The 24,820-nt window shown below is 37.7% G+C and overlaps 1 protein-coding gene across 2 annotated transcripts in view; it reads right to left on the bottom strand.

Annotated features, from left to right (window-relative positions):
• LOC136676392 (myosin-binding protein C, cardiac-type-like) overlaps positions 1–24,820 on the bottom strand; it is a 51,548-nt gene that overhangs the window by 22,237 nt on the left and 4,491 nt on the right. For both annotated transcript variants that reach the window (XM_066653372.1, XM_066653371.1), the window contains exons 2-21: positions 22,946–23,215; positions 21,560–21,736; positions 18,932–19,018; positions 18,322–18,470; positions 17,960–18,077; positions 17,695–17,743; positions 16,807–16,851; positions 14,322–14,381; positions 13,790–13,792; positions 12,741–12,764; positions 12,313–12,476; positions 10,899–11,031; positions 10,703–10,705; positions 9,593–9,717; positions 8,984–9,089; positions 6,833–6,999; positions 3,909–4,074; positions 3,204–3,310; positions 3,038–3,067; positions 2,440–2,579 (exon numbers count right to left, since the gene is read on the bottom strand). In XM_066653372.1, the coding sequence (XP_066509469.1) occupies positions 2,440–2,579; positions 3,038–3,067; positions 3,204–3,310; positions 3,909–4,074; positions 6,833–6,999; positions 8,984–9,089; positions 9,593–9,717; positions 10,703–10,705; positions 10,899–11,031; positions 12,313–12,476; positions 12,741–12,764; positions 13,790–13,792; positions 14,322–14,381; positions 16,807–16,851; positions 17,695–17,743; positions 17,960–18,077; positions 18,322–18,470; positions 18,932–19,018; positions 21,560–21,736; positions 22,946–23,215 (2,123 nt within the window). The remainder of the gene's footprint in view (positions 1–2,439; positions 2,580–3,037; positions 3,068–3,203; positions 3,311–3,908; positions 4,075–6,832; positions 7,000–8,983; positions 9,090–9,592; positions 9,718–10,702; positions 10,706–10,898; positions 11,032–12,312; positions 12,477–12,740; positions 12,765–13,789; positions 13,793–14,321; positions 14,382–16,806; positions 16,852–17,694; positions 17,744–17,959; positions 18,078–18,321; positions 18,471–18,931; positions 19,019–21,559; positions 21,737–22,945; positions 23,216–24,820) is intronic.

Here is a 24,820-nt window from a genome sequence, read left to right as displayed (position 1 = left end):
ACTAACACTAAACACTTCACTACACTATCACTAACACTAACCACTTCACTACACTATCACTAACACTAAACACTTCACTACACTATGACTAACCACTTCACTACACGATCACTAACCACCTCACTACACTATCACTAACACTAACCACTTCACTACACTATCACTAACACTAACCACCTCATTACACTAACACTAACCACTTCACTACACTATCACTAACACTAACCACTTCACTACACTATCACTAACACTATCCACCTCACTACACTATCACAAACACTAACCACTTCACTACACTATCACTAACACTAACCACTTCACTACACTATCACTAACACTATCCACCTCACTACACTATCACTAACACTAACCACCTCATTACACTAACACTAACCACTTCACTACACTATCACTAACACTAACCACTTCACTACACTATTACTAACACTAACCACCTCACTACACTATTACTAACACTAACCAATTCACTACATTATCACTAACACTATCCACCTCACTACACTATCCACCTCACTACACTATCACAAACACTAACCACTTCACTACACTATCACTAACACTAACCACTTCACTAACACTAACCACTTCACTACACTATCACTAACACTATCCACCTCACTACACTATCACTAACCACCTCATTACACTAACACTAACCACTTCACTACACTATCACTAACACTAACCACTTCACTACACTATCACTAACACTAACCACCTCATTACACTATCACTAAACACTTCACTATCACTAACACTAACCACTTCACTACACTATTACTAACACTAACCAATTCACTACATTATCACTAACCACCTCATTACACTATCACTAACACTAACCACTTCACTACACTATCACTAACACTAACCACCTCACTACACTATCACTAACACTAATCACTTCACTACACTATCACTAACACTAACCACTTCACTACACTATCACTAAACACTTCACTACACTATCACTAACACTAACCACTTCATTACACTATCACTAACACTATCCACCTCACTACACTATCACTAACCACCTCACTACATTATCACTAACCACCTTACTACACTATCACTAACCACCTTACTACACTATCACTAACACTAACCACCTCACTACACCATGACTATCACTAGCCACCTCACTACATTATCACTATTACTAACAACCTCATTACACTATCACTATCACTAACCATCTCACTACACTATCACTTACCATCTCACTACACTATCACTAACCACTTCCCTACACTATTACTAACACTAACCACTTCACTACACTATCACTTACCATCTCACTACACTATCACTAACATTAACCACCTCACTACACTATCACTAACACTAACCATCTCACTACATTAACTACCTCACTACACTATCACTAGCCACCTCAATACACTAACACTAACCACCTCACTACACAATCACTGACACTAACCACCTCAATACACTTCCACTATCACTAACCACCTGACTACACTATGACTGTCACTAAACACCTCACTAGCATGCTCAAATTCCTAACCTGCTGACTAAACTACTCCAGATGGACCTCTGCCTAAAAGAGGCTTTATCCAGCCCTGTTTCTCTAAAGAGATACATCCAGAGCTGAATCTCAAGTTTCCCTACATTACATATACTTAGATGCATTGCACTATTTAGGTACGAATATAACAGTTTCAACAGCCGATCAGTTTATTATACTCCTAATATAGCATTATCCTCAAGCTACATGTCTCAATGTTAAATATTTACTATAGGCTTTGGTTGTAAACACATAGTGCACTATGTGCACTATGTAGGGAATTTGAGAGATTTGAGATATGTCCTGAAAGCAAGACTGCACTCTCTGAGCAGATAAACGCTCTTCAGGAACACTACAGAAACTCATTGCATCTCCAAAGGGCTTTCTCTCCACTGGTATCTTTTCTCTTTCTGTTTTTCTTAATGTTTGTTTTGAATTCTTACCCTGAGAATCCTCATAGTTTGTATTTCCCTGTTAAACTATGCTCTTTTGGAATATGTATAATACTTTTTTCAGGTTAAACTACACTGATTAATGTCTTGTTTAATTTATGTCTTAAATAAAACATTTTGTACTTGTCATATACCTTAGTCTCCATTTATTACAAGAAAAAATAAAAGTAAAAGGAGAGATGCACCATAACAGAGCTGTGACTTAACAGCAGCATTCAGAAGAGTGATACAGTAGTTTTGACAAAACCATCCTGTTATGGCAAAACAACAACACAGTTAGCAGATTACATGGCCAGACTTAACTGTTGTATAATCTTGAACAAATCAGGAAAGTTCATTTTCAGAAAAAAATTCTGAACACAGTGTCATTGCTATTAAAATACGTTAGCTAGAACAAAGCTGTTTAATAAAAACCTACATGGTTTTCTCTCTTACCTTCTCAGCCTTGGTCCAGACCACGGTGGGGGCTGGGTCTCCAGTGATTGGCACATCCAACCGCAGCTTGTTTCCAGCCACAACCAAGATGGTGGAATCTGCAGTTTTGCCCATGCAGTCCAAGTGGATCTTAGGAGGGTCTGTGAGAAAATATTAAAAATTAAAAAGAAATAATAATACAGTGGAATATAACAATGTCCATCAAAATAGCAAAAAAGAAGCTGAAAGGAGATTTACACAGAATTTTCTTAATGTCTGTGTAATCGAGCTTATGATCAGGATAAAGCTGATACAGAAAATGAATGAATGAACAAATTTATTAATCACAGAGTCATTCAAAGTGCTTTGGTGTAAAATGGTGTGTAGAAGTCAATAGTGGTAATAGAAGTGTCAGACAAAAAAGAAACCCTGTTATTTATGTAGCCCCTGGTAAATTTTGGGGGTGCTACATTTACACTAAGAGTTCATTAATTGGCTTGGTTTAAATCTTTTATGAAGAATACTTGAAAAATTACATGAATTTTACTTTAATCAAGCTCGGGTACTGCTGAATGGGACGCTGTGTTTTTGTTCTACAATGTATGTTTTTAACCCTTACCTTGGCGAGGGACGTAATCAATCTTGACCTCTGAATACAGAAAAGAAACATGTTTTTATTTACTGCCAAATACAAAATTGGGTAAAAACCAACAAGGGTAACATGAGGTCTCTCCGCTAAGTCAGCTCCAAATGATCACAGTTTAAAGACACTGAGACCTATGTACCAAGGAAGTTGAGTTTAGCTGACAGGTTAAAGGCATGTCCTTCTGGAACAAATGTGTAGTCTCCTTCATCTTCTGGCTGCACTTCATCGATGGTGAGTTTGTGAATCCTGGTAAGAGAGCGTATCAACAAGTTTTACACCAAAGCCTCAAAATAAGATTTGGAAAAACAGCACAGAATAGACATGATGTCTGTCTTTGTCATGTCTGCTGTCTCTTTCTAAAGCACACAAATCTACAGGCAGACACTCTCCTGAGTGGTATGTTTATAATGAACTGCGGAAAAAATGCAAAGTAGGCTGTTTTGCTTTCATTAAGCAAAAGTCAGTTGGATCCTAAATGAACCATATTGAGATTTCCTCAGGGGTTTGGTTCATTTGTGGATTTATTTAGAAGAAACCAATTTATTTTATATTTTATCACAGTACTCCCCCACACCCTAACCCCAGAACTGCCCAAAAATGGACATGCTTTATATCTCCAAAATCTGTGTTTAAAAGAGAAAGGAAAACACATCTCTAAGTTTTAAGTTAGTATACAAGGATGTTACTGAAAGTCATTTTGGAGCATTTCTAATCCATGTATCAATGAAAAATTAAAATCTGAGGAAATGTAGATATATAGTTTTCTTTGGACTGTGACTATATCGATATAGAACCTTAACTCAACATGTTGAGAGCACACGTGATAATGCCCATGGGCTCATACCGGCCAATGTGTGTGATGTGTGTCCTGGCATCAGCCTTCACTTCAACTCCATTTTTGTACCAGGTTCCTTTGACATTCTCATCAGAAACTTCACACTTGAACATAGCCTGATCCTTAGCTTTCACTGTCAGGTCAGCAATGTTCTGATATACCTCCAGCTTCTTCTCTAAAGGGCAGAGTTCAAAACGAAAAGGCATTTTAGACAAGGTATTCATGCAAATCATGGCCACACTGAACAGAGTCTATGAACCCTGGCAAAAGAGCATGTGAACAAGATTTATACCAAGCCCTCAATACAAAAACAGGAAAAATTTGTTGCAAAACAAAAGCAGCTGCCAAGCTGTATTGATTATTAAAACTAATATTACCATGAGATCATTCGTTACCCGTTTTATTAAAAATAAAGGATTGGCAGAAACATGGTTGTTTAACGTTTCTGCTGAAATCAAGTGTAATAACAGAGAGTTTTTCCTCTTTCAGTCTTTCAGTTTCTGGGAATGCTCTCCTCTAGATATTAGAACACTGCTGTGATGATTGATTGCATTCAGCCAAGAGAACATTTAGTGATTTCCAGTACTGATGTTTGACGATTAGCTTTGGATCACAAAAGCCACTGCAAATCCAAACCAAATGTATTGGACTGAGCGGCATCTCTTCACAAAACACGCAAAATCATTGTTAGACTGAAGACTGTCTAATTTCTGTCTATTGTCAATTGTCTTAAATGCCTGAGGGAATTGTATTTTTTGGACTGAATCTAGAAACCAAGCCCCTATCTCCCTGGAACAGTGATCAAAATTCTAAGTCAAGAAACTAAAATTTGAGCAGGGTCCAGAAGACTGTCCTATGATGAAATGGAGTAATAACTGAAGTAATGAGTGAATAAAATTTGTTCTCACGAAATCTATCACAGTCAAATGAAAGTCCATTTAAAAGTAAGCAAATGTCTGTACTGTGCCAAAATATCTAAGCACAATATATCGAATTATATGCTAATGTGACTGGCAGGCTGATGCAGAGGATTAGAAATGTGTTAAATTATGTTTGGAGGCTTAGTCACATAGTAGAGTGAGGGCTGAATTGCTGGAGCTGCTTTCCCCCAGAGCAGAGCAGTTAGGGGGAGCTAGAATAAAAGCAGGGGGCACTGGGGAGTGATGATCTCGCTGGCAGTTTGGCACTGGGACAGAGCCGCTGGGCAGCTGGCTATGCTTGGCACCTCTTCTGGTTCATTATTTGAGCAGCTAAACCCAGCCTGGCAGCACAGAGAGCCATGGATCAAATTGCTTCCCAGTGGGTTTTATGAGAGAGAGAGAGTGAGAGAGAGAGAGAGAGAGAGAGAGAGAGAGAGAGAGAGAGAGTGAGAGAGAGAGAGAGGTGGTGTCAGTGGTTTCAACAATACAAAACCCCTTTAGGTGCCAATAAATGTATAAAATGGTAGTAATGCATCCTTCACAGGTTTCAAATATTACAGTGCAAGCTTGGACACTGTAACAAATTAAGACTTTTTAAAATGATACAGAATGACTGTAAATGCTGTAGTACATGATATATATTTACACAGGTAATTATTAAGGATACAATGAAAATCTGCCAAGCAAAAATGAGGAAAGTAAGGATCTTTTAAAAGAGAAACAACAGCTGTAATTTTGACAGAGAAAAAGCTACATATAAACATGCGTCTAAAATATTGGAACAAATATAATTATGCTGTGCAAGTAAATTGTCATTTAACAACATTCGAAAATATACCTAAAAAATAAATATGGGATGTATGTTTTCAAGATATTTTCTAGATAAAGATATTTAAAGATAAAGAACATAAATTCAGATTCCCTGTTTATGTGATTACTCTATAGAAGATATCCAAAAAACCTATAATTGTTATATAATGATATTACAATTAGTGATTGCTACATGAGTGTGTGTGTGAATCATTGGCCTATTTCCCAGAAACACTGACCACTGAGGACATTAGTTGTAGGGTTAATATGTCTTTAAGCACTTTTCCTAATAGTTCACACAGTCATTTGCAGTTTCACTCAAAGCCAGATCAATAACAAACAGACAGACATATGACCAGAGTGCGTCACAACCGGGACGGGGGATTCTCATCAATGGCTGTAAATCTGCCTTAGATACAGATAGAAGACAGGAGAAGTGAATAAGAGGGAAAGAGTGAGATATATACAAACACACACAAACACACATACAGTGTGAGAGAGTGTAATAGATAGAGAGAAAGTGTGAGAAAGAGAAAGAGAGAAACAGACAGAGTCACCTGTTGAGTTGAAATATATGGGCCTCATCTAACAATAGCTGGCATCTGTGCATTGTGGGCACTGTAACCTTGTGCTATGGGCTTGTCAGCCATGTTTACTGGGCTGACAACAGAGGTGAGGTTTGAGTGACAGGGCCACGAAGAGGCGGGGTCTAAAGGAGATAGCACGACACGAAGAATGCCCAGAGGAATTCTGCGGGGTTATTTTGGACTGCAGGTTTGGTTTAAGGATGGCTGTGTCTACTTTGATTGACACGTGGCTTGTCATGCACCCGCTGTGGATGACGAATGGCTTGAAAAGGTCTATAAACCCAAATTCTTCAGGGGAAGGCAGAGTTCAATCTTGAAATATGAACTTTAACCTAGTTTCCAATTTCTGATTTTTATCAGTGGGGAACTACTAATTTTAGAGCAAGGCTTTCAAATACCACAATGAATAATAAAGAAAAAATCCACCTGACATTGATTCATACAGACAATCAAAACATAGTGTGTCATATGTCATGTAAGGCTTACAGACGTTAATATATTCTGCATTTTGTTACAGTTTGAAAGGATATGAAGAAATGTTATAATTAATATGTCGTATGAAAGTACTTGCTATATTTTGCCTTAATTAAGCCCAGTGCTATAGTAAAGCACTAACCTTGCACCATGAGCTCAGCTAGAGACTGCCCTCCATTGGTCTTCACTCGGTAGTGACCAGCGTCCTCCTTAGTGGCCTCGTTGATGATCAGCACGTGCTTGCAGCCATCCTTCTTAAAGCGATACTTGAAGGACTCATCCCGAGTGAGCTCCACTCCATCTTTTTCCCTGGAAAATTCAGATGCGGCCTTAAAGTACACCCAAACTCAAACTAGAGCTAGTTTTTAAGGTCAATTTAAAGGAAACACCAATGAATGAACTAAAGATTACCATTGTCTCCTCCTCCTACCTTCCCATTTGAAAGATGAGTTTTAAGTTTTAAGCTCTGTTTTTAAGATGGTGGCAGGTCTTTTAAGCTATTACAAGTCCCATTTTTATAAATATACTTACCAAAGGAATAATCATATCCCTTAACTACAATTTAATGGCTACTTGGAGAGTCCATAAATTAATCCTGGTCTCTCATTTTCACACATTATTGGATATCATTCTCTAGTGCAAAATTAAAGCTTCCTTTCAATGTACAAACTTAGAAACAGCAACTTCCACAACCTAATAGGTGCTGCTGACCCAAAACTATTTTGGCAAAGCAATTTTTACCATCTAATGGTTCACCTAGGGTGACCAGATCTGAGATGGTGAAAAAGAGGACACGTCTCCGGGGGTGGGGGGGGCGACTACTGACGTGAAGACTGACCAATTGAATGTTTACAGACAAGGTTATCGACCAATAACAGTAGCTCTACAATCAGACCGTCCAATCCGAAGATTTTAGGCTACTTCACCACGCCCCCTTCTCACTCAAGCGAACCAATCGGAGTAGGGGAGGGCGGGACTAGGTTGTGAACAAAACGCTTCTCGAAATTCAATGTAAGTTCTAGAAAAACAAAATCCCGGACGTCTAAAAAAGAGGACAGGTCCGGGTAAAAGAGTACGTCTGGTCACCCTAGGTTCACTCATCACTTATATTACAAACTGAAAAATGATAACCCAAAATTACTCACATAAACATTAGTTTCTTTTAATTTGTCAAATAAGGTGAGGTTTGAAGATGATTTCAGTAAAGCAACTGAAATCATCACATCGGCTTATTATTTGGGCAAACAGGAGTGGTGGCCATTTTGAGAGTGTGTTAAAGACCATGAATGTAAAAGGTCAAGAGGTCAAGTCATACCTGGTGAGAAATACTCACAGCCATTATACAAATTGTAAAATCAGAGTTTCTTAAATCTTGATAGGAAGCCTTTTATTTGGTGACCATGCCTGGAGTCAATCAGACTTCCAACCTGTACAATTGTGTCAGCGACTAGTCACAGATGGTCGTAAAGTTCTCCTCACGACTCGTCCCATAAAAGTGAATCAAGCTTCAGTTTATTAGCGTTCATGAGTCAGTCTCATTGTCAGATAAATAAAGCCCACAGAGCTGGAGCGTATGATGAGTTGTAAGTAACCTTGATAGCTCCTCATTTCCTGTCTGGTTTTTTTTTATTTATTTATTTATATTGTGTGGTATTCCATTTCAGAGATATTAAGGAGATCATTTCTTTGATTTTTTTTCTTTTCTACATGAAGAAAGTCCTCCCTCTGTGGGACGGTGGAGTGCAGTTGCCATGAACTGACAGTGACTTTCTCATTTCGGCAGAGGACACTGCCGAGGTGCTAAAAGGCTGGCATGACCTTTTCCAGGCGCTGATAATTTACGGAGCTGCCGGGTGATATACGGCCTTGGAACCGGATCAGGTGAAGGCACGGCTCATTCACTCCCTCACACACACACGTACCAGCCTCTCTGTCAGCCAGGTTGAGTCAGCCAAGGCTATGGCCAGCTGTTCTGGAAGGGACATTCGTGCCACCTACTGGACATCCAAGGAACGTACTCCATAATGTTGCATGAAATCTTTGCCTTCTCTTTTCAGTTCTCTGTTGTAATATTTACTGCAGAACTAGCCTTGAGAAAAATAAGCCTGGAGTTTAAGACTTGCCCAAGTATAGAAAGCCATGGGCTTTGACTGATGGCAGAGATGTGTGTGTGTGTGTGTATGTGTGAGAGAGAGAGTGAGAGAGAGAGAGAGAGAGAGAGAGAAAGAGAAAGAGAGAGAGAGAGAGAGAGAGAGAGAGAGAGAGAGAGAGAGTGCATAGATTTCATTGTTACCATTTGACATGGGCTCCTTCCTCAGACACCTCACACTCAAACTCTACTCTTTCTCCCTTCATCACCATCTGATCCTCAAGATTATGGACTATCAGAACAGGAGGCTCTGGCACAGAGAGAGAGAGAGAGAGAGAGAGAGAGAGAGAGAGAGAGAGAGAGAGCATTAAGTTTCGCTACTGAGGCAAACAGTAGAGTATAGTTTATCAGTACTGCACAGAACACAGGGCCTAAACTTTATTTATTTAATTTCCAATCAAATTGGCAAGTAAGTTCAAGTTATTCATTGTTCACAATATATTTCTGAGGAAATGAAATATCATAATCCACCCTCTAAGACAGGATTTCAAATTGGAGCTAAACATATTTTAAATATATATGGATAATATTTGACCCCTAACAACCATGCAAGACCTGGAAGACATCCAAAAACTGTTTCCAAAACAAAAGACAAGCCACACCAGAGCCAAGACCTCAATATCATTGAATGTCTTTGGAATTACTTTGAAAGAAAATGTAGTCTCTGACCTTTACCCAGCACTGTATATGTCTGAATTAATTGACCACATTGTTACAATCCATTATAACCACATCCCCTGCCTCATTAAGTACCTTTAACAAAGAGCTCCGTGACACTTTTCTCATCTCCCACCACACAGGTGTAGGCAGCATCATCAGCCAGAGAGCAGTTGTTGATGGTGAGGAAGCGTTTGTTGCCTATGCTCTCAAAGATGTACCTGGAGAAAAAGGAAACAGACCCTGAGTGGCAGTTCTAACTTTGCCCTGTAGGTGGGGACAAAATCTCACTGCATATAGGGACTGTGCTAAATGTATAAGATGTGATTTAAGGCCTCGGTCACACTTGACATTAACATCTGATAACCATTGCCTAATCACTGTGATTAAATAATCATCCAGAGAAAACACAGTGTGTTTACAACTGATCTTTACAACAGCAGATTCTGAATCCAGAAAAAAACGGGGTTGTTTTCATGCAGTGTTCAAATTAATCATCGTGCAATACATTCAAATGTCCACTGTCTTCTGAGAAACAATGTGAGGGGTGGAAATAATCATAGAAAGGAGGAGCTACATGACAACTAATCGTGAATGTCGATAAGCTGCTGTGCATTTATTCACACATTCAGTGCTATTTATAGCGCATGCATACACACACGGATCTGACCATAATGTGTGCACACACGTGGAGATAGACCAGAATGTGCTTATAGATGAATACAGATCTGGTCACACTGCATCACATGCATGCAGTTCTAAACACAATGTACTTTTATACACACAGATCCAATCAAATGGTTTATTTGACTACTTCAGGATCAGCAGTTAGTTCTAAACACATTCCCTGTATACGGACAACATCCAAATACTAGATGCACTGGTGACTGGATTTAATATATAGTACATGCATTTATGTTGCAAAAGACAAAGTAAAAATAGTAAAGTAAAGTAATAATAATAATAATAATAATAATAATTTAAAAAAGTAAATATAAATCTATTTCTTAAGTCATAAGCAAAAAACAAAACAATGACAACTGTCCTCCCAGTGTACGTTACTATTTATTACTAAATAATGTTCCTACTCAGTCATAGTCCAGACGGTGTGAAATGCCTAACCCCAGGACCTTGGACAGCTTATCACATGCACAGAGAGTCTGAAGGACCTGCTCTTTCATGCACAGACCAACTGGAGCCACTCACTTGCTAAGGGTTTCAGTTGAAGGAGAGCAATGAAGTCCATCCATCCAAAAGTCCACAATATAATTTAAAAAAAGCAGAAGAGACAGCATTTCTAATTCACTTAGGTCACTGCAATCAGTAAATATTGCCATTGACAACATTTATCAACAGGTATTTATTTTCATGTAGCTTACTCTTTAATAGACTGACAAGTTACCTTCCTGTAGGGTGAATCTCCTGCCCGTTTTTCAACCATTTCACTTCTATGTCAGGATTAGCCACTTCAATCTGCAGCTTGATCTTGTGTCCTTTTTCAACCTGGTAGGCTGGGTCCAGCTTTTTTAGGAAAGCTGTAAAAGGGGCAGGTGACAAATTAAAGGATATTTTTGAATAGACAGAATAAAACACGACAAATGTAAGTGTTTCCACACCGCTAGCTGAAATCATATTTGGATTGAGGAAGCAAGGGGAAAAGATGGACTGATTCAGTGTCTTTGAAGAACAGTTTGTTTTTTTTGAACAGACTGGAGCCTGAGACACAAAAAGAATGAACTGTGACTAAAATGCCTTTCTATCTATAGGAAAACGTCAAGTAAAGAGGATTGGGAACTGTAGAATGAGCACATTCTGTGACCAGGGCTGTCACTAGAGATTAATGATTAGAGGGCTAAGATTTAACCACAGGGGTCTGGGGTAATTGCCTAATAGCAGCAAATTTCTTTGGCGAGTTACAGATTAAGCAAAGCCACAGGAGCTCAGATAACATTAGTTCTATCTAAAGCAGAACTGTAGTTCCCAGTGTTTCAGCTCTAACTTGCTGCTCTCAGCGCCACCACAAAAGGAATGATGGACAGATAACTCTGGCTGATTGGCTAAATAAAGGTGATGACCAATGAAAAGTGTATTCTCTGTTTAGGAGCTGTGCAGAATCTGCCCCTCACTCTGGCTTTGGGAGAGCTGCGTGTTTATATCTCAGACATAAAAGCATGACCTCAAAAATGCATAACAAAACGTGTCCCGTATCGGTTCAAAACGGAACAAGAGGGGTCATGTCTGTGACCATGATGTGTGATTATTAAAGGTACACTAGGCCAGTGTATTACATATACCAACTGGTATTAACTGTTACTTATTAGGAACAGGTTTAATTTTGTTTTAATTTTGCAAAGGAATCAGTAACATTGCATTCTATCCCTGAGAAACCCATTTGTAATATTTAACTCCAGACCAGAATGACAGTCTTTGTAGTTGCGGTTCACTTGCTTGGCCACTGGAAGTCACCTTGACTAATGACTAGTGCAATGGTTTGGTTTCTGTATGTGCGACCTCTGGTGCTTAGGTATGTGAACTTCAATAACACAGACAGACAGTCTGAAAACATGCTTACTGCAACTTTAAAGTGATATGTAATGAACAGAAAAAAAAACAGAAGACCCCTATATTTACCTCTACCACATAGTTCTCCTGTAGTATGCTCAATATAGTATTATTCAGTAAGCTGTTTCCTGAGAATTCATTGCCTTTAAAACCTTCTAAAAAGATTGAAGACAAATTAATAATTTATTTAGGGATACTACATAGTTTGGGGTACTTGTAATGAAAATCCGAGGGCCTAACAGCTCTACACACACCTGCACTCTTCTTCTCTTCCTTCTTCATCTTCTTCAGCCTTTTGAGCATTCCTCGCAGGTCTGTGATTCCATACTGGAAGGCGATCTTCTCATACTCTGAGGCTGGAGCATGACTGAGTATATCCCACACATCAACACCAGGCTCTGTGCTGGCCTGGACCATGCTATATTAAGAGAGCAGAAGGAGCTGATTATTTATCAGGCACATATTTACACTTTATGATGTTCCAAATATCAAATTCTACCTAATATATTCTTAGACGCAGATACACAATAAGTTCACTTTAGGTACACTAGATGCTCTAAAGAAAGCAGGTGTATCTTCTGTTAGCAACATTATAAGCACATAATGATAAACTAATAGCAGCTAGCAAGAAGATAAAAGTGACACACATTAAATATACACAGAGATATGAATTAATTCTTACCGTTGGTTGCTTTTTAAGAAACTGCTGCACTTATTCAGAAGCAGAACCAAAGGCATGACAAGACAAACAGCAGATTAACAAACAATGCAACACTCAAACAATGCAAATTGCATAGCCCTCCTCAGCATTTCCAGTCTAGCAAACTCTTCTTCTTCTTACTTCTTACTTTACTTTTTTGTTCTAAAGCTTAAAGAATCAGCAAATCAGTAAACAACACTAACTTTTAGTATCAGGCTCGTTTTGGATCTAGAAACCAGTCAATGGTCCTCACATGCTAATGTCTAGGCAATATTACAGACTTCCCTATAAACAACTGTATATACAAATCTATTTTGACACTGAAAAAGTGAAGTGGGATTTGTGGTATTATGAGTGCGTTCTGTGAGAGATTTTTAATTTCACAGGTTTATTTAGATTTAAGTGTGTGAGATTAATGCCTAAAAACTCTCTAACAATTAGAGCAAAAACAAACAGTTGAAACATGATCAATAATATTACGTTAATACTAGGGTGACCAGATCTGAGATGGTGAAGAAGAGGACACGTCTCCGGGGGGCGGGGGTTATCGACCAATAACGGTAGCTCTACAGTCAGACCGTCCAATCCGAAGATTTTAGGCTACTTCACCACGCCCCCTTCTCACTCAAGCGAACCAAACGGAGTAAGGGAGGGCGGGACTAGTTTGTGAACGAAACGCTTCTCGAAGTTCTATGTAAGTTCTAGAAAAACAAAATCCCGGACGTTTGTGAAATTCCGCTTGGACATTTTTTTAAGTCTAAAAAAGAGGACATGTCTGGGTAAAAGAGGATGTCTGGTCACCCTAGTTAATACAAAATGTATTTACCACCTTTGTGTGCTAATTAATTAGCTTGCAATCAAGAGTAATGTGGAAGTGAGGGTGCCTCCTGCAGGACTGGAAGACTGAGAACTGTGAGGAATCAGCCATTTGAGCAAAGATTAGAGGGGAATAATGCCAGCAGGACACTGAGAAATTAATTACTTGCATATGACAAAGTACACATGCATCTAGAATTCTTTCAGTCACTTACTCTCTATAGACGGGTTGTCACACACAAGGGGAGAATAAAACAACATGAAAACAGCAGTAAAAGAAATGACAGACATCAATCCACTTTGTGGCTTTATTCATATACTGCAGTCAAAAAATGTGTATACAGAAGTATCACTTGCTGCAATACAGAATTAGAATGAAACTTAATTAAATTTTAATCACTGTTTTGTTAACATCAATGTTCATGAGAGGAGATCCAGCAGTACAGATGTTACTTAAGAGCAGTAAGTATTGATCATATTCATGCAAATGATTAAATATTCAAGCCGTCAGTTCTCCAAAAGCACTGTACGAAGGTACTAAGAGCACTGAAAATGGTGCTCACTCTGCAATAAACCAAAAAAAGCTACAATGCTTAAAGGGAAGTGTGGCTTCAAAAACTCCATAGGCTGGGAAAACCAATGTCTTTTCCACAGGGCATTGGCCACTGAACAGGATGCAGAAATGCAGACTGAAACATTCAGAATACGTTGATGTATTTCGACATGTCTGGATGATACTAGGCTCACCTCTTTTTGAGCAAAGCACTGAAGTCCAGTTCACCTGAGTCCTCACCTCCTTCAGTGCTACTGTGGGTAGAGAAAATCAGCCACAATGCAAAGTGAGCTTAAATGAGTAGTTTGGCCAAAAATCCAACTTCCACAATTTACCTTAAATGTAGTCAATCATTACATATTTTGCATTTTCAATTTTGTACTGGAGGTGAGAAGCTAATATCACTAGCAGCAGAATCAATTAATACTACACAAATCTTGGCACAGTTGTGTGTATTAATTTTTATTATGTGACATCTTATTAATTATGACATACTGGCCTCTATAATAAGGACAAACATGCCCAGCATAGCTCAGGTCATTACTAGTAGCCATTTGGATGTCTGTACTTCTGTGATTTTTTATAGGTAACAGTACACCATACCACAACAACTGGTCTATTTGGGGCTACATGATGTAAGAGTGGGATCATTATGGTATGCAGCTGCCACAATGCTAATATCCACTTAAGAGAGCACACCTATGTTCCCAGGGTCTTATATTCACATTTAGTATGAGTGTCTCCTGCCCATTCAGGCTGATATTATCATTAAATGCTCTTTAAGGATTTAATCATAAAATCGAGCAATGTGCTAAGGACAAGTCGACAAGTAAGTTGTTGGTTGTATTAAAGGTTATTGAAGATTTTTGTAGGTTCGCTGTTAGTATGATTGATCATTTTGGTAAAGGTGTTTTGTAATGCTGTTGATGTCGTGAATATTAAATATTCCAACTATGATATAATGGACCCTGGAAACATATGATGTTTCTAGAAATGTTTTTGAAAAAATAAAATTATTGGGAACAAAGGACCCTGGGAATTTAGTACCCTGTGGACATAGGGATGTCTTTGTCAGATGACTACGTTTAGAGGAAATAGAAAGTTGGGTCATATTTTTACTGACCTATTACTAAAATCAACATTAGTATAAGGAGTCGATATTCAATGAAAAACATCCAAAATAGCAAATTATTAAGAAGGAAAAACCTTCTTAGCTTTCAATGAAGTCAATACAAACAGATTTCCTTTCAAGCAGTTTTGGAACATTTCTATTGGTCCATTCTTCATAAAATTTTCACACAAAGTTAAGGACAGCTGCTCTGTTCAAATCCCCATTCCCAAAAATGGAGATACATGTTTTTCATTGGACACTGACATTATAATCATACATTTTTTTAAATGAATGGTGTGGCAGACCCAGTAACTGACTCCATTTTCATCATACATTTCAGAGGCATACTGCACTGATGTATGGAAGTGCACTCGACAGCATGAACACTGATTAGTCTGTGAACCTTTGAGACATTTCATTCACTCCTTTGGCTTATTTGAAGCTTGTGTGTACTGCTGTTACTGAAAGAGCTCTTTGTTGGTGGAAATCAAAGGTGAGGTTTTAGACCTGAGTGTAAATGGAGGATGTGGTAGTGATGTCCAGTCATTTATGGAATCCATACCAGGCCCCAGATCTGTTCAAACAGCTTTGGCACGTTATTGAAGGCAGCAGTGTTAATCTCTTTTAGGACTTTTCTCATTGATCTTAGGCGTACATCAGGATTTTGAAAGGATAAAGGATTTTGAAAGGTTTGTGTGTGTGTGTGTGTAAGAGCATTACAACAAGCTCTGTCCACTTCCCTACTCATGTAAACACTCCCCTGAAGAGTGTCTGTCTTAAAGTCTGGTGTTATCCAGATGTTTGCTGATAGTGAGATAGTGAGATGGTAATAAAGACACACTCTGAGAGAGTTTGTGCAATAGACTCCACTGATTTTCATAAGTTGTCAGTTCCAGGAAAGAGCATGTAAAATATATTACTTCAAATGTGTGGGATGAAATATATTCATAGTCAGGGCTTCAGAGCTAGGAATTACTCCTTACCATAAACACAACATGTTACAAAATTCAAAACAAACTGTTCACAGTCTCTAAGTCGATAAAAGACTTATACATGTACACAGCTGTTTTCCATGATGATATTTTCCTTAGCTATTACCCATTTTTCAGCCTAGAAATATTTGGGACTGTACTTGTAAAAATCAGTGGATAGGGAAATCATATTCTCTTGAAGGTCCGTCATTACGTATATAAAGGAAGGATGAAACACTGTTCTCAACAGAGAGAGAGAGAGAGAGAGAGAGAGAGAGACAGAGACAGAGAGACAGAGATGAAATTCAAGGCAAAGCTGGAGGTTACACCATTCTAAGGGAGTGACTCACAAAGGAATCATACATCAGTGATATGAGTCAACACTCCTTAAATGTTCCCAGACAGAGAGATAAAAGTGAAGACAATGGAGAGAAGGAAAAAAAGGAAGGTAGGAAGGACAGGAAAATGACAAGAGGGCATGGAAGGACAGGGAGAACACAAACAAGGCCTCAGATTGGCGAGAATCACTTGATTGTTTTGTGACCTTAAGCTGCAGGAATATGCCCCTGTGCTATTGCAACAAACTCCATTAACTACCTTCCAGGTCCTGACATCTTCTTCTTACTGCCTGAAGACACGCTCCTGAGTGATAATTAAACATTATCTTCCATTTTAATCTGATACCATTAGTGTCTGAACCAAACCTCGTACCTCCAAACTTACAAATTAAGAAGTGGGGAAAAAGTATTCACTTTTTTTTCCTTCAGCATTTCTGCAGCCATTTCTATTGGTGGGTACATTATGACGTTTTGCTGAATAGTGGCAGCTGACTTTGTCAAATTAGGTTAAAAAATGGAAAAAATGAATTACTTTGAAGGTACAAGTTTTGTTTCTATACAGAAGCCCTAATAGGCCATATTTTTCCACTTCAATTTATCATCAAACAAGGTGATTTTACTTAATAATTAAAACATACAATGTTTTAAAACTATATTTCTTTATCAAAAATTATCATTCATTCATTCAATTATCCTTTGCAAAGTCTTGGTGGGTCTGTAGCCTATAACCAGAATAAATAAGTGCACAACCTGGACATATTTGGACAATTTTAAATGGGCAATCCATTGTAAACACTAATAATAGCAAGTTTAACACAACAAGACCTAAACATAGAACAAATGTATAATAAAATATGAGGATTTTTGTTATGATTAAGTTTGAGAATCTTTTCTGTCATAGTTTTATGGTTCTGTGCTGCTCCAGAGACTAGCCTGTTGTACACTAATCAAAATTTAGATGATGTGTTTGATGATTATTTGGTCAAATTTAAGCAGTTATGACAGAACAACACCTTATGTGGGGTTTACATTTCATTTGACACTGTTCAGTAAATAACTTAGCTATAACAGGAGCAGGAGGTTTAATATTGTACATTTTCTGTATTTCTTTCAAATAAAAAAATGTGTTTATTAAAGCATCACTCACGTGCGTCTGAATGCTGCACGGATATCGAACCCCTCTACTGATCGTGACTCTGTGAAAAAAGACACTCATTAATCCATTCACACAGATTCAAGTTCAGCAGGAACAATTTTTATATAGTGGAGATAAATTTACATTTTCTCCAATGATCCTTCATCACATTCTGAAACAAGAATTGACTTGAATGTCTCAGATATGACATGATTCATATAATTCATCAGCATTACTTTATTCTAGTAACCCATAATAACAAACAATCATTGCTCACCATGTACAGTCAGCTCAAAATTGCTGCTGTCAAACTTGTCCCTGGAAGAAACTTCACAGCGGTAAGCTCCAGCAAAATTAGCTTTGGCAGCAATGACGTGCATTTCAAAGGTGTATATCTGCAAAATCGGTGGGACAGTTGTAAAAAAACCCAACTACTGTATGAAACATTTGCTGTAACCATGTGATATAAAATTACCACACAGACACTGTGCCACATTGTGTTTCACTATATTGACATCTATTGAAATCACCCTTATACATACTGTAATATGGAAATTATATAGTTTTAAAACTTGCATATATATTGATCATAATTAGCATCCATAACTAGGACATAGTTATAGATAGGTCATAGCTGACCTTAGTGTTGCGGTCATAGTGCTCTTTTAGCTGTAGATGTTTTCCTGACTTGCTGGCCAGGTCCATCCACTTCCCTTTGAACCATCGAACTGTGGGCTTCTTCAGCAGAGACTCACCACACACTTTAGCAATGAAGGTGATGTTCTCACCTGTACAGGATAAAAAGTGTTCTTTCTGCATTCCTAGCTTTGAACTGATTCTCAATTCCAGGCAAAAGAAACATACATATATACCATGAAAAACAGCCTGCTTTAAATTAATTGTTTTTGTGATGTCACAAATAATAATTTACATATATATTTTAATTGAGTCAACGTCATTCCACAAAATACGTAACCTTGTTCGTACAGTAAATAAACTGCCAATTTAAAGTAAATTTTAAGTGTTTTTTTGTCATATATAAATTATATTATGACAGTTTGTGGCACAACTCTTGCAAAACTGGGTCTCAGGGAATAGATGCACTGTTGTAAAAAGCAGAATATAGGTCCTTAATGTAACCAAATGCTGATTTTTATACAACACCAGTTCTCATCTGAGTTTCATTTAGCACTGCATTTGTATATGCAGTTTAAACATGGCCTAAAAAGAGAAAGTAGCCATTGCTTACCTACAGTCACCTCCCCACTCTGAGGTTTCTCTGTGAAGAGTCCAGTCAGATCTGTCTTAGTGTCTGGTTGATGGCTTTCTGGGAGTCCTGAGGAATGAGGACACAGGCAGATAGAGCAAAAAAAAAAAAAAAAAAGCAGAGAATAAATAGGCCATAAAGAATTAATTTATAGGACGCTGAACATTAATTATTATATATTCAGTCCAATTTAAGTAGTGCTATTGCTAATGATATTGGATAACTCCAGTACGTCTATATGACACCTTCATATAAATGACATAAACCTACATAAACATATATTAAGGCTTATTTCAACGACATTTGTCCCTATTGTCATAAAAGCTGTTTTGGTCAGTTTCACCCTGGCACACACATTTCCACATAAGAGGGTGAAAGATGAATAGGTTTCCAAGTACCAAAAAAATAAAAAGGTTAAATTGTATAGTTCTCTTGCATTCACATGAAAAAACATATATGTAATTACAGTTAATTTAAGCAAATGTTTCTGTTGCTCTGTATGATGATTTTATATTTTGCTAAATGACATACTCCAAAGTATCTTATTACATCAGATTATTCATGACTTAATTTGTTTTTTAGTTCTCTACTGATTAAAAAGCAGTAGTAGAACGAAAATATGCCACACTAGTGGAAAGTATGTGTTATGGTATTACCCCATCATGAAAAAAGTAAGGCAATACAGAGGTATACTTGTTATGAAAAAATATAACCTTTACTCTGAAATAAAACAAGAAACTTATGTAAAAGATCATTTGTAATTTGAGATTATTTGAAGTCCTAAATAATAGCATGAAAAAATGGTTGCTGTTAAAGCATTTCAGTATATTTATAAAACATTTTTATATTAAAACGTAGCTAATGAATCTATAATAACAACTTGTAGTGCACCAGAACGCATTAAATAAAATGAGACTCCTGTTTAAGATGTAGCTCCTCCCATATCTATCCTACATCTTACATATGGTGACCAGATCTGAGATGGTGAAAAAGAGGACACGCCTCCGGGGGGGTGGGGGTGATGAGCTCTTGCCCCTCGTTGCCGTTGTATGCTTAGCTGAACCTCTGTATGCTTTTAGGTCCTTTACACCTTTATTTGCTACACAAAACATTGTAATTTCTTTTTTAATTCATCCGAGAACTTAGATTTACGTTTAGCTTACTCAGCTTACGGATAGCTGCTCGAGATGAGGGCGGGTACATGAGCTTTGCCTGACGTAAACAAGGACTACTGACGTGCAGACTGACCAATTAAATGTTTACAGAGAAGGTTGTCGACCAATAACGGTAGCTCTACAGTCAGACCGTCCAATCAGAAGATTTTAGGCTACTTCCCCTTCTCACTGAAGCGAACCAATCGGAGTAGGGGAGGGCGGCACTACTTTGTGAACGAAACGCTTCTCGAAATTCTACGTAAGCTCTAGAAAAACAAAATCCCGGACATTTGTGAAATTACTCCCGGACATTTTTTTAAGTCTAAAAAAGAGGACATGTCCGGGTAAAAGAGGACGTCTGGTCACCCTATCTTACATGTACTTTGCTCACTTTGTCCATCTTATTTCAAGACATTACAATCACTTTTCTCTTCTCTTTGCTGGTTTTTTCTCCCTGTCAACAGGATTTTCCTTCAATATCTGTCTGTACCTAGCTGATCTCTCTTTAACATATAAGGGCATCTATAAAAAAAAACATCATTATTAATATTCATTGTAATTTCTGCTTTTATTAAGAACGACTAGAATGGAATAAAGTGCTTTTAATATTTAATAATAATTTTAAAATATTAAAAAGTCAGTATAACATTCTGTTGTACTGAATGACAGATATTTTACTTTAGCACATTTTACAGTTATCCCAGTGATTAGCCAAAGCTCACATTGGCTCAAATGTTAATAACCTTCTCTACATACAAAAATAACTGCAATATTATGTTTTATGTGTTGTACAGAATGTTGTTCTTTGATGTACTATGTGAGTAAAGAAAGTTTTATGAAATAATGTTGAAATTCACTGAACTTGTGTCTGTGCTGAAGGGTCCCCTGGGGTCTCCCTTTGTTGTTACAAATGGTCACATGACTGCAGTAAAAAGATCTCATTTCAAAATAAGGTTCTTTATTAGCGTTTTACTGAATGACAGCTGAAGATTAGGAAAATGGGGACTGAAAGTTTAAAAAACACATCTGATGGAATATCATTTAATATGTCACACATTACATTTGTACAATTATGCCAAAGCAATATGTTTTAAGCTGGATTAATTCGTTTTTTTAATGTATTATTCCTTGAAGAGTTAGGAGGACAGTTGCTCTGAATGACATTTTGGGGTTTTTTGATTTTTTTCAAAAATCATACATTTTCCATTAAAATTATAAGTTATTAAGTTTCAGTAAACATGTACAAATTGAGTAAATTGAAGGTATATCTTCTTATATGAATATATTTTTATAATATTTATCTCGTCTTTGACCCATGAACATTTTTGTCATTACTTATTAAGTGTAATAGCTAGGGTGGGGGGCCTAGTTATTACACTTTTATATTATTATTAAACGTTATATTATTAGCTATTTAATGTGTTATATTAGTTCAAAAATAGCCAAACTCACTTACCATCATGAGCTCCAGGGTCTGGGGCATGACCGTTCGTCTCTGAAGTTTTTGGAGCTTCAGCGGGGGTATCTGATGGAGCGTCTGCTGGGGTTGCTGGAGGAACATCAACAGGGGGCGCTGTATCTGGGGGGGCTTCTTTTATCGCAGTCTTAGCAGCTGCCTTTGCCAGGCCTTTGGCTGAGAAACATTATAAATATTATCATAAGATACTGAATTTATTCGGTCTAATGTGAGGAGAAACACAGCCAGATAATGTTTACAGTGACTAAAGCTGAGGTGCAATGTGGAGTACAGAGTGAATAGATGCTGAAAAATAGAGCTAGCTCAATCTTTGCCTGTACTTTAGCTCTAAATGATAAGGTGGTGGAGGTGGGGGGTTGAGTGGTGGCTTAGGTTGTGCCATACAACACATTACAGTAACTTAATTACTACACAGGATTTTTCCTGTAATTTTAACTATTTTTAAATGATTGTAATCATATAAGCTTTTAAATGAATGAAAAACTTATAATCCTCTAGGCTTGACCTTCTGCCTAGATGAAACTTAGCATGAAACTGCTTTCATTTTAGTCTTTCAGGTTTAAAAAGCATTAGATTTTCATAATGCCTTTTAAGTGAGGTTTATTGCTATATGTTTCTAAAGAAAGTAGCATTGAATTTCCCATTATTATATCATTTTGTGTGTGAATTGTAGAGAGCATCTCATGAGCAAAAAAATGATAGGTGAGATTATTTTTTCAAGACGTTTTAAGTATAAAATTTCATTACATTTTTTAAAAAGTAATTTGTAATGGATTACCCTTTTCAGTAACTACCCCACCACAGAATAAATGCCTAGAAATATAGACTAGCTAAAACAAATGACTCTGCCTTACAGTATTTGAAAGGACTTAGTCTGATATGAGTGTTAAATAAAGCTGCTTGAATATATATTCCTCAGCTATGTCTGTCATGTTTAGAAGTTTTAGCTATCAGTTTTTCCATGTACACTCTCCATGCTGTCAAGTGCCTCTCGGGAAAGTAATCTCCAGAGCCAAAGGTGAAGGTCATCTGTGTTTTAAGCTGTGACTAGATGAGGCCTGGTATTTCATAGCTGAGTTCCCAGTGGGCCTTTTCTGTGCACTGACCTTAGAAAGAGTGGTAACCTCTCCTGTGTTAGTGAACATATCGAGTATAAATCAAGATATATGTTGAATGCAAACTAATTTTGATTGTGATTGTGTTACAAAACGAAGCAGTGCTGTTTTACAAAAGGTGCCCGTGACAAGTGATATAGGTCAAGATGAGCTGTGCCAAGGTCCAAAGTGTCAGGTGAGGATGCAACATTCTGCAAACGTGACAGGTAGCCAGCCAGGATAGAAGTGCAAAACTCTCAAAATAACCTACCTTCTGCTTCTTTTATCTTTAGCTCAAATTTGAATTTTGAACCCCCAGCTATTATAGCATATCCTGCTGCATCCTCTGGGGCAGCATTTTTTATGGTGAGTGAGTGTTTATTGCCTTCTGCAGATATTGCATATTTGTCACTGGCTGTGATGTCTTTAGTGTCCCGTTGCCATCTTACTTTGGCATCTGCTTTCTCAGTCTCTGCTTCAAATACCACTGTTGTCCCAATCTCAGTGGTCTGACTTTTTGGTTTCTTGATGAAGGCAGACACTGGGGAGGGTGGATAGGGGAAAAATAAGCTATGTAAAGGCAGCTGGTGTACTTTAATGGGTAACAGATAAAACCTCGTGGTAGATGTAAGTGTGTCAGGCTAAAATTGATATTATTGGTTAATATTATTTTTCCCCACCCATTGGTGCATGGTGACATAATTAACATTTTTAATCAACGACTACAAAAAAAAAACTTTTTGTCTTTTATATAATTGGTATGGGCACTTACATGAACAAGCAATATGCAAAAGTCCATTTTGATTTCAATTTGATTTTAAATGCATAAATAAACAATGGCTCAACAATGGATCAGTCTTATCAATTAACATGATATTAGAAATCTAGTGTAATTTTTCTAGCCATAATGCATAGTACAAACATAATTTCCAGAAACTGGAAGCTTTATTTAATTGACAGAATCAATAAGAAAGATATTCAGTGTTTTCACTAAACAACATGATTTCTAAATATAAACACACTTAGTTTAATGCCTGTAACCCACTCAAAAAAAGTCTTACTGTTTACTACTGTGTTACATCAATTCATTCATTCATTCATTATCTGTAACCCTTATCCAATTCAGGGTCGCGATGGGTCCAGAGCCTACCTGGAATCATTGGGCGCAAGGTGGGAATAAACCCTTGAGGGGGCGCCAGTCCTTCACAGGGCAACACACACACACACACACATTCACTCACACCTACGGACACTTTTGAGTCGCCAATCCACCTACCAACGTGTGTTTTTGGACTGTGGGAGGAAACCGGAGCACCCGGAGGAAATCCACGCGGACACGGGGAGAACACACCAACTCCTGTGTTACATCAAGTTTGTTTTAATTACAATCTTTAATCATTTGGGAAATGAAGATACAAACTGTGAAAGATTTTGTAGTGGAGTTTTTGTCCATTCTTGCTTGATAAGGCTTAAGCTGCTTAACAGTCTGTGGTCAACTTTCCCTGGTATTTCACTTAATGATGCTCCATGGGAAAGATCTAGACTGCAAGCAGGTCAGTCAGGTACATGAAATATATGTCTACAAAGCCCCATTGTACCACGTACAGAACGACGCCTGGCATTGTCTTGCTGAAATAACCATGGACTTCCCAGGAAAAGTGTAGTCTTAGTGGCTGCATTTGTCTCTCTAAAAATCCTGTGTTCAGCTCTACATCAATGGAAATTTCTCACATATGTCACTCATGCTGTGGTCACTGATGCACCCACATAATCATGAGAGATGTTACTTTTGCACCTATCACTGATAAATATCAGAATGCTCTTGCATCCATTACACTCCTCTGACCACAGCACATTTCTAATGTCTTTTGGATCATGTGAGTTAAGCTTAGGCGCAGAGAACTTTAGGAAAGTTAGATTTCCCACACAGGATTGATGTAAGGCTTTCTCCTTGTATAGTAAGGAGATTCAGGATGAGTATCATGTGGCATTGCTTGATATAGTGGTGGACTGTGTTTTTTGACGAGGGTTTTCTAAAGTGCTCCCTAGGTCATTTGGCTATGTTTGTCACAATGGCATGATAGTTTTTTATGGCATATGGTCTGGGGGTTCAAAGGCCACGGACACATTCACTCACACACACACA

This window comes from Hoplias malabaricus, chromosome X2 (genome assembly GCF_029633855.1).
Source record: "Hoplias malabaricus isolate fHopMal1 chromosome X2, fHopMal1.hap1, whole genome shotgun sequence".
In the NCBI taxonomy this organism is placed as follows: Eukaryota; Metazoa; Chordata; class Actinopteri; order Characiformes; family Erythrinidae; genus Hoplias; species Hoplias malabaricus.
The sequence above is the reverse complement of the archived record's forward strand: the minus strand, read 5'-3'. Positions and strand labels throughout refer to the sequence as shown.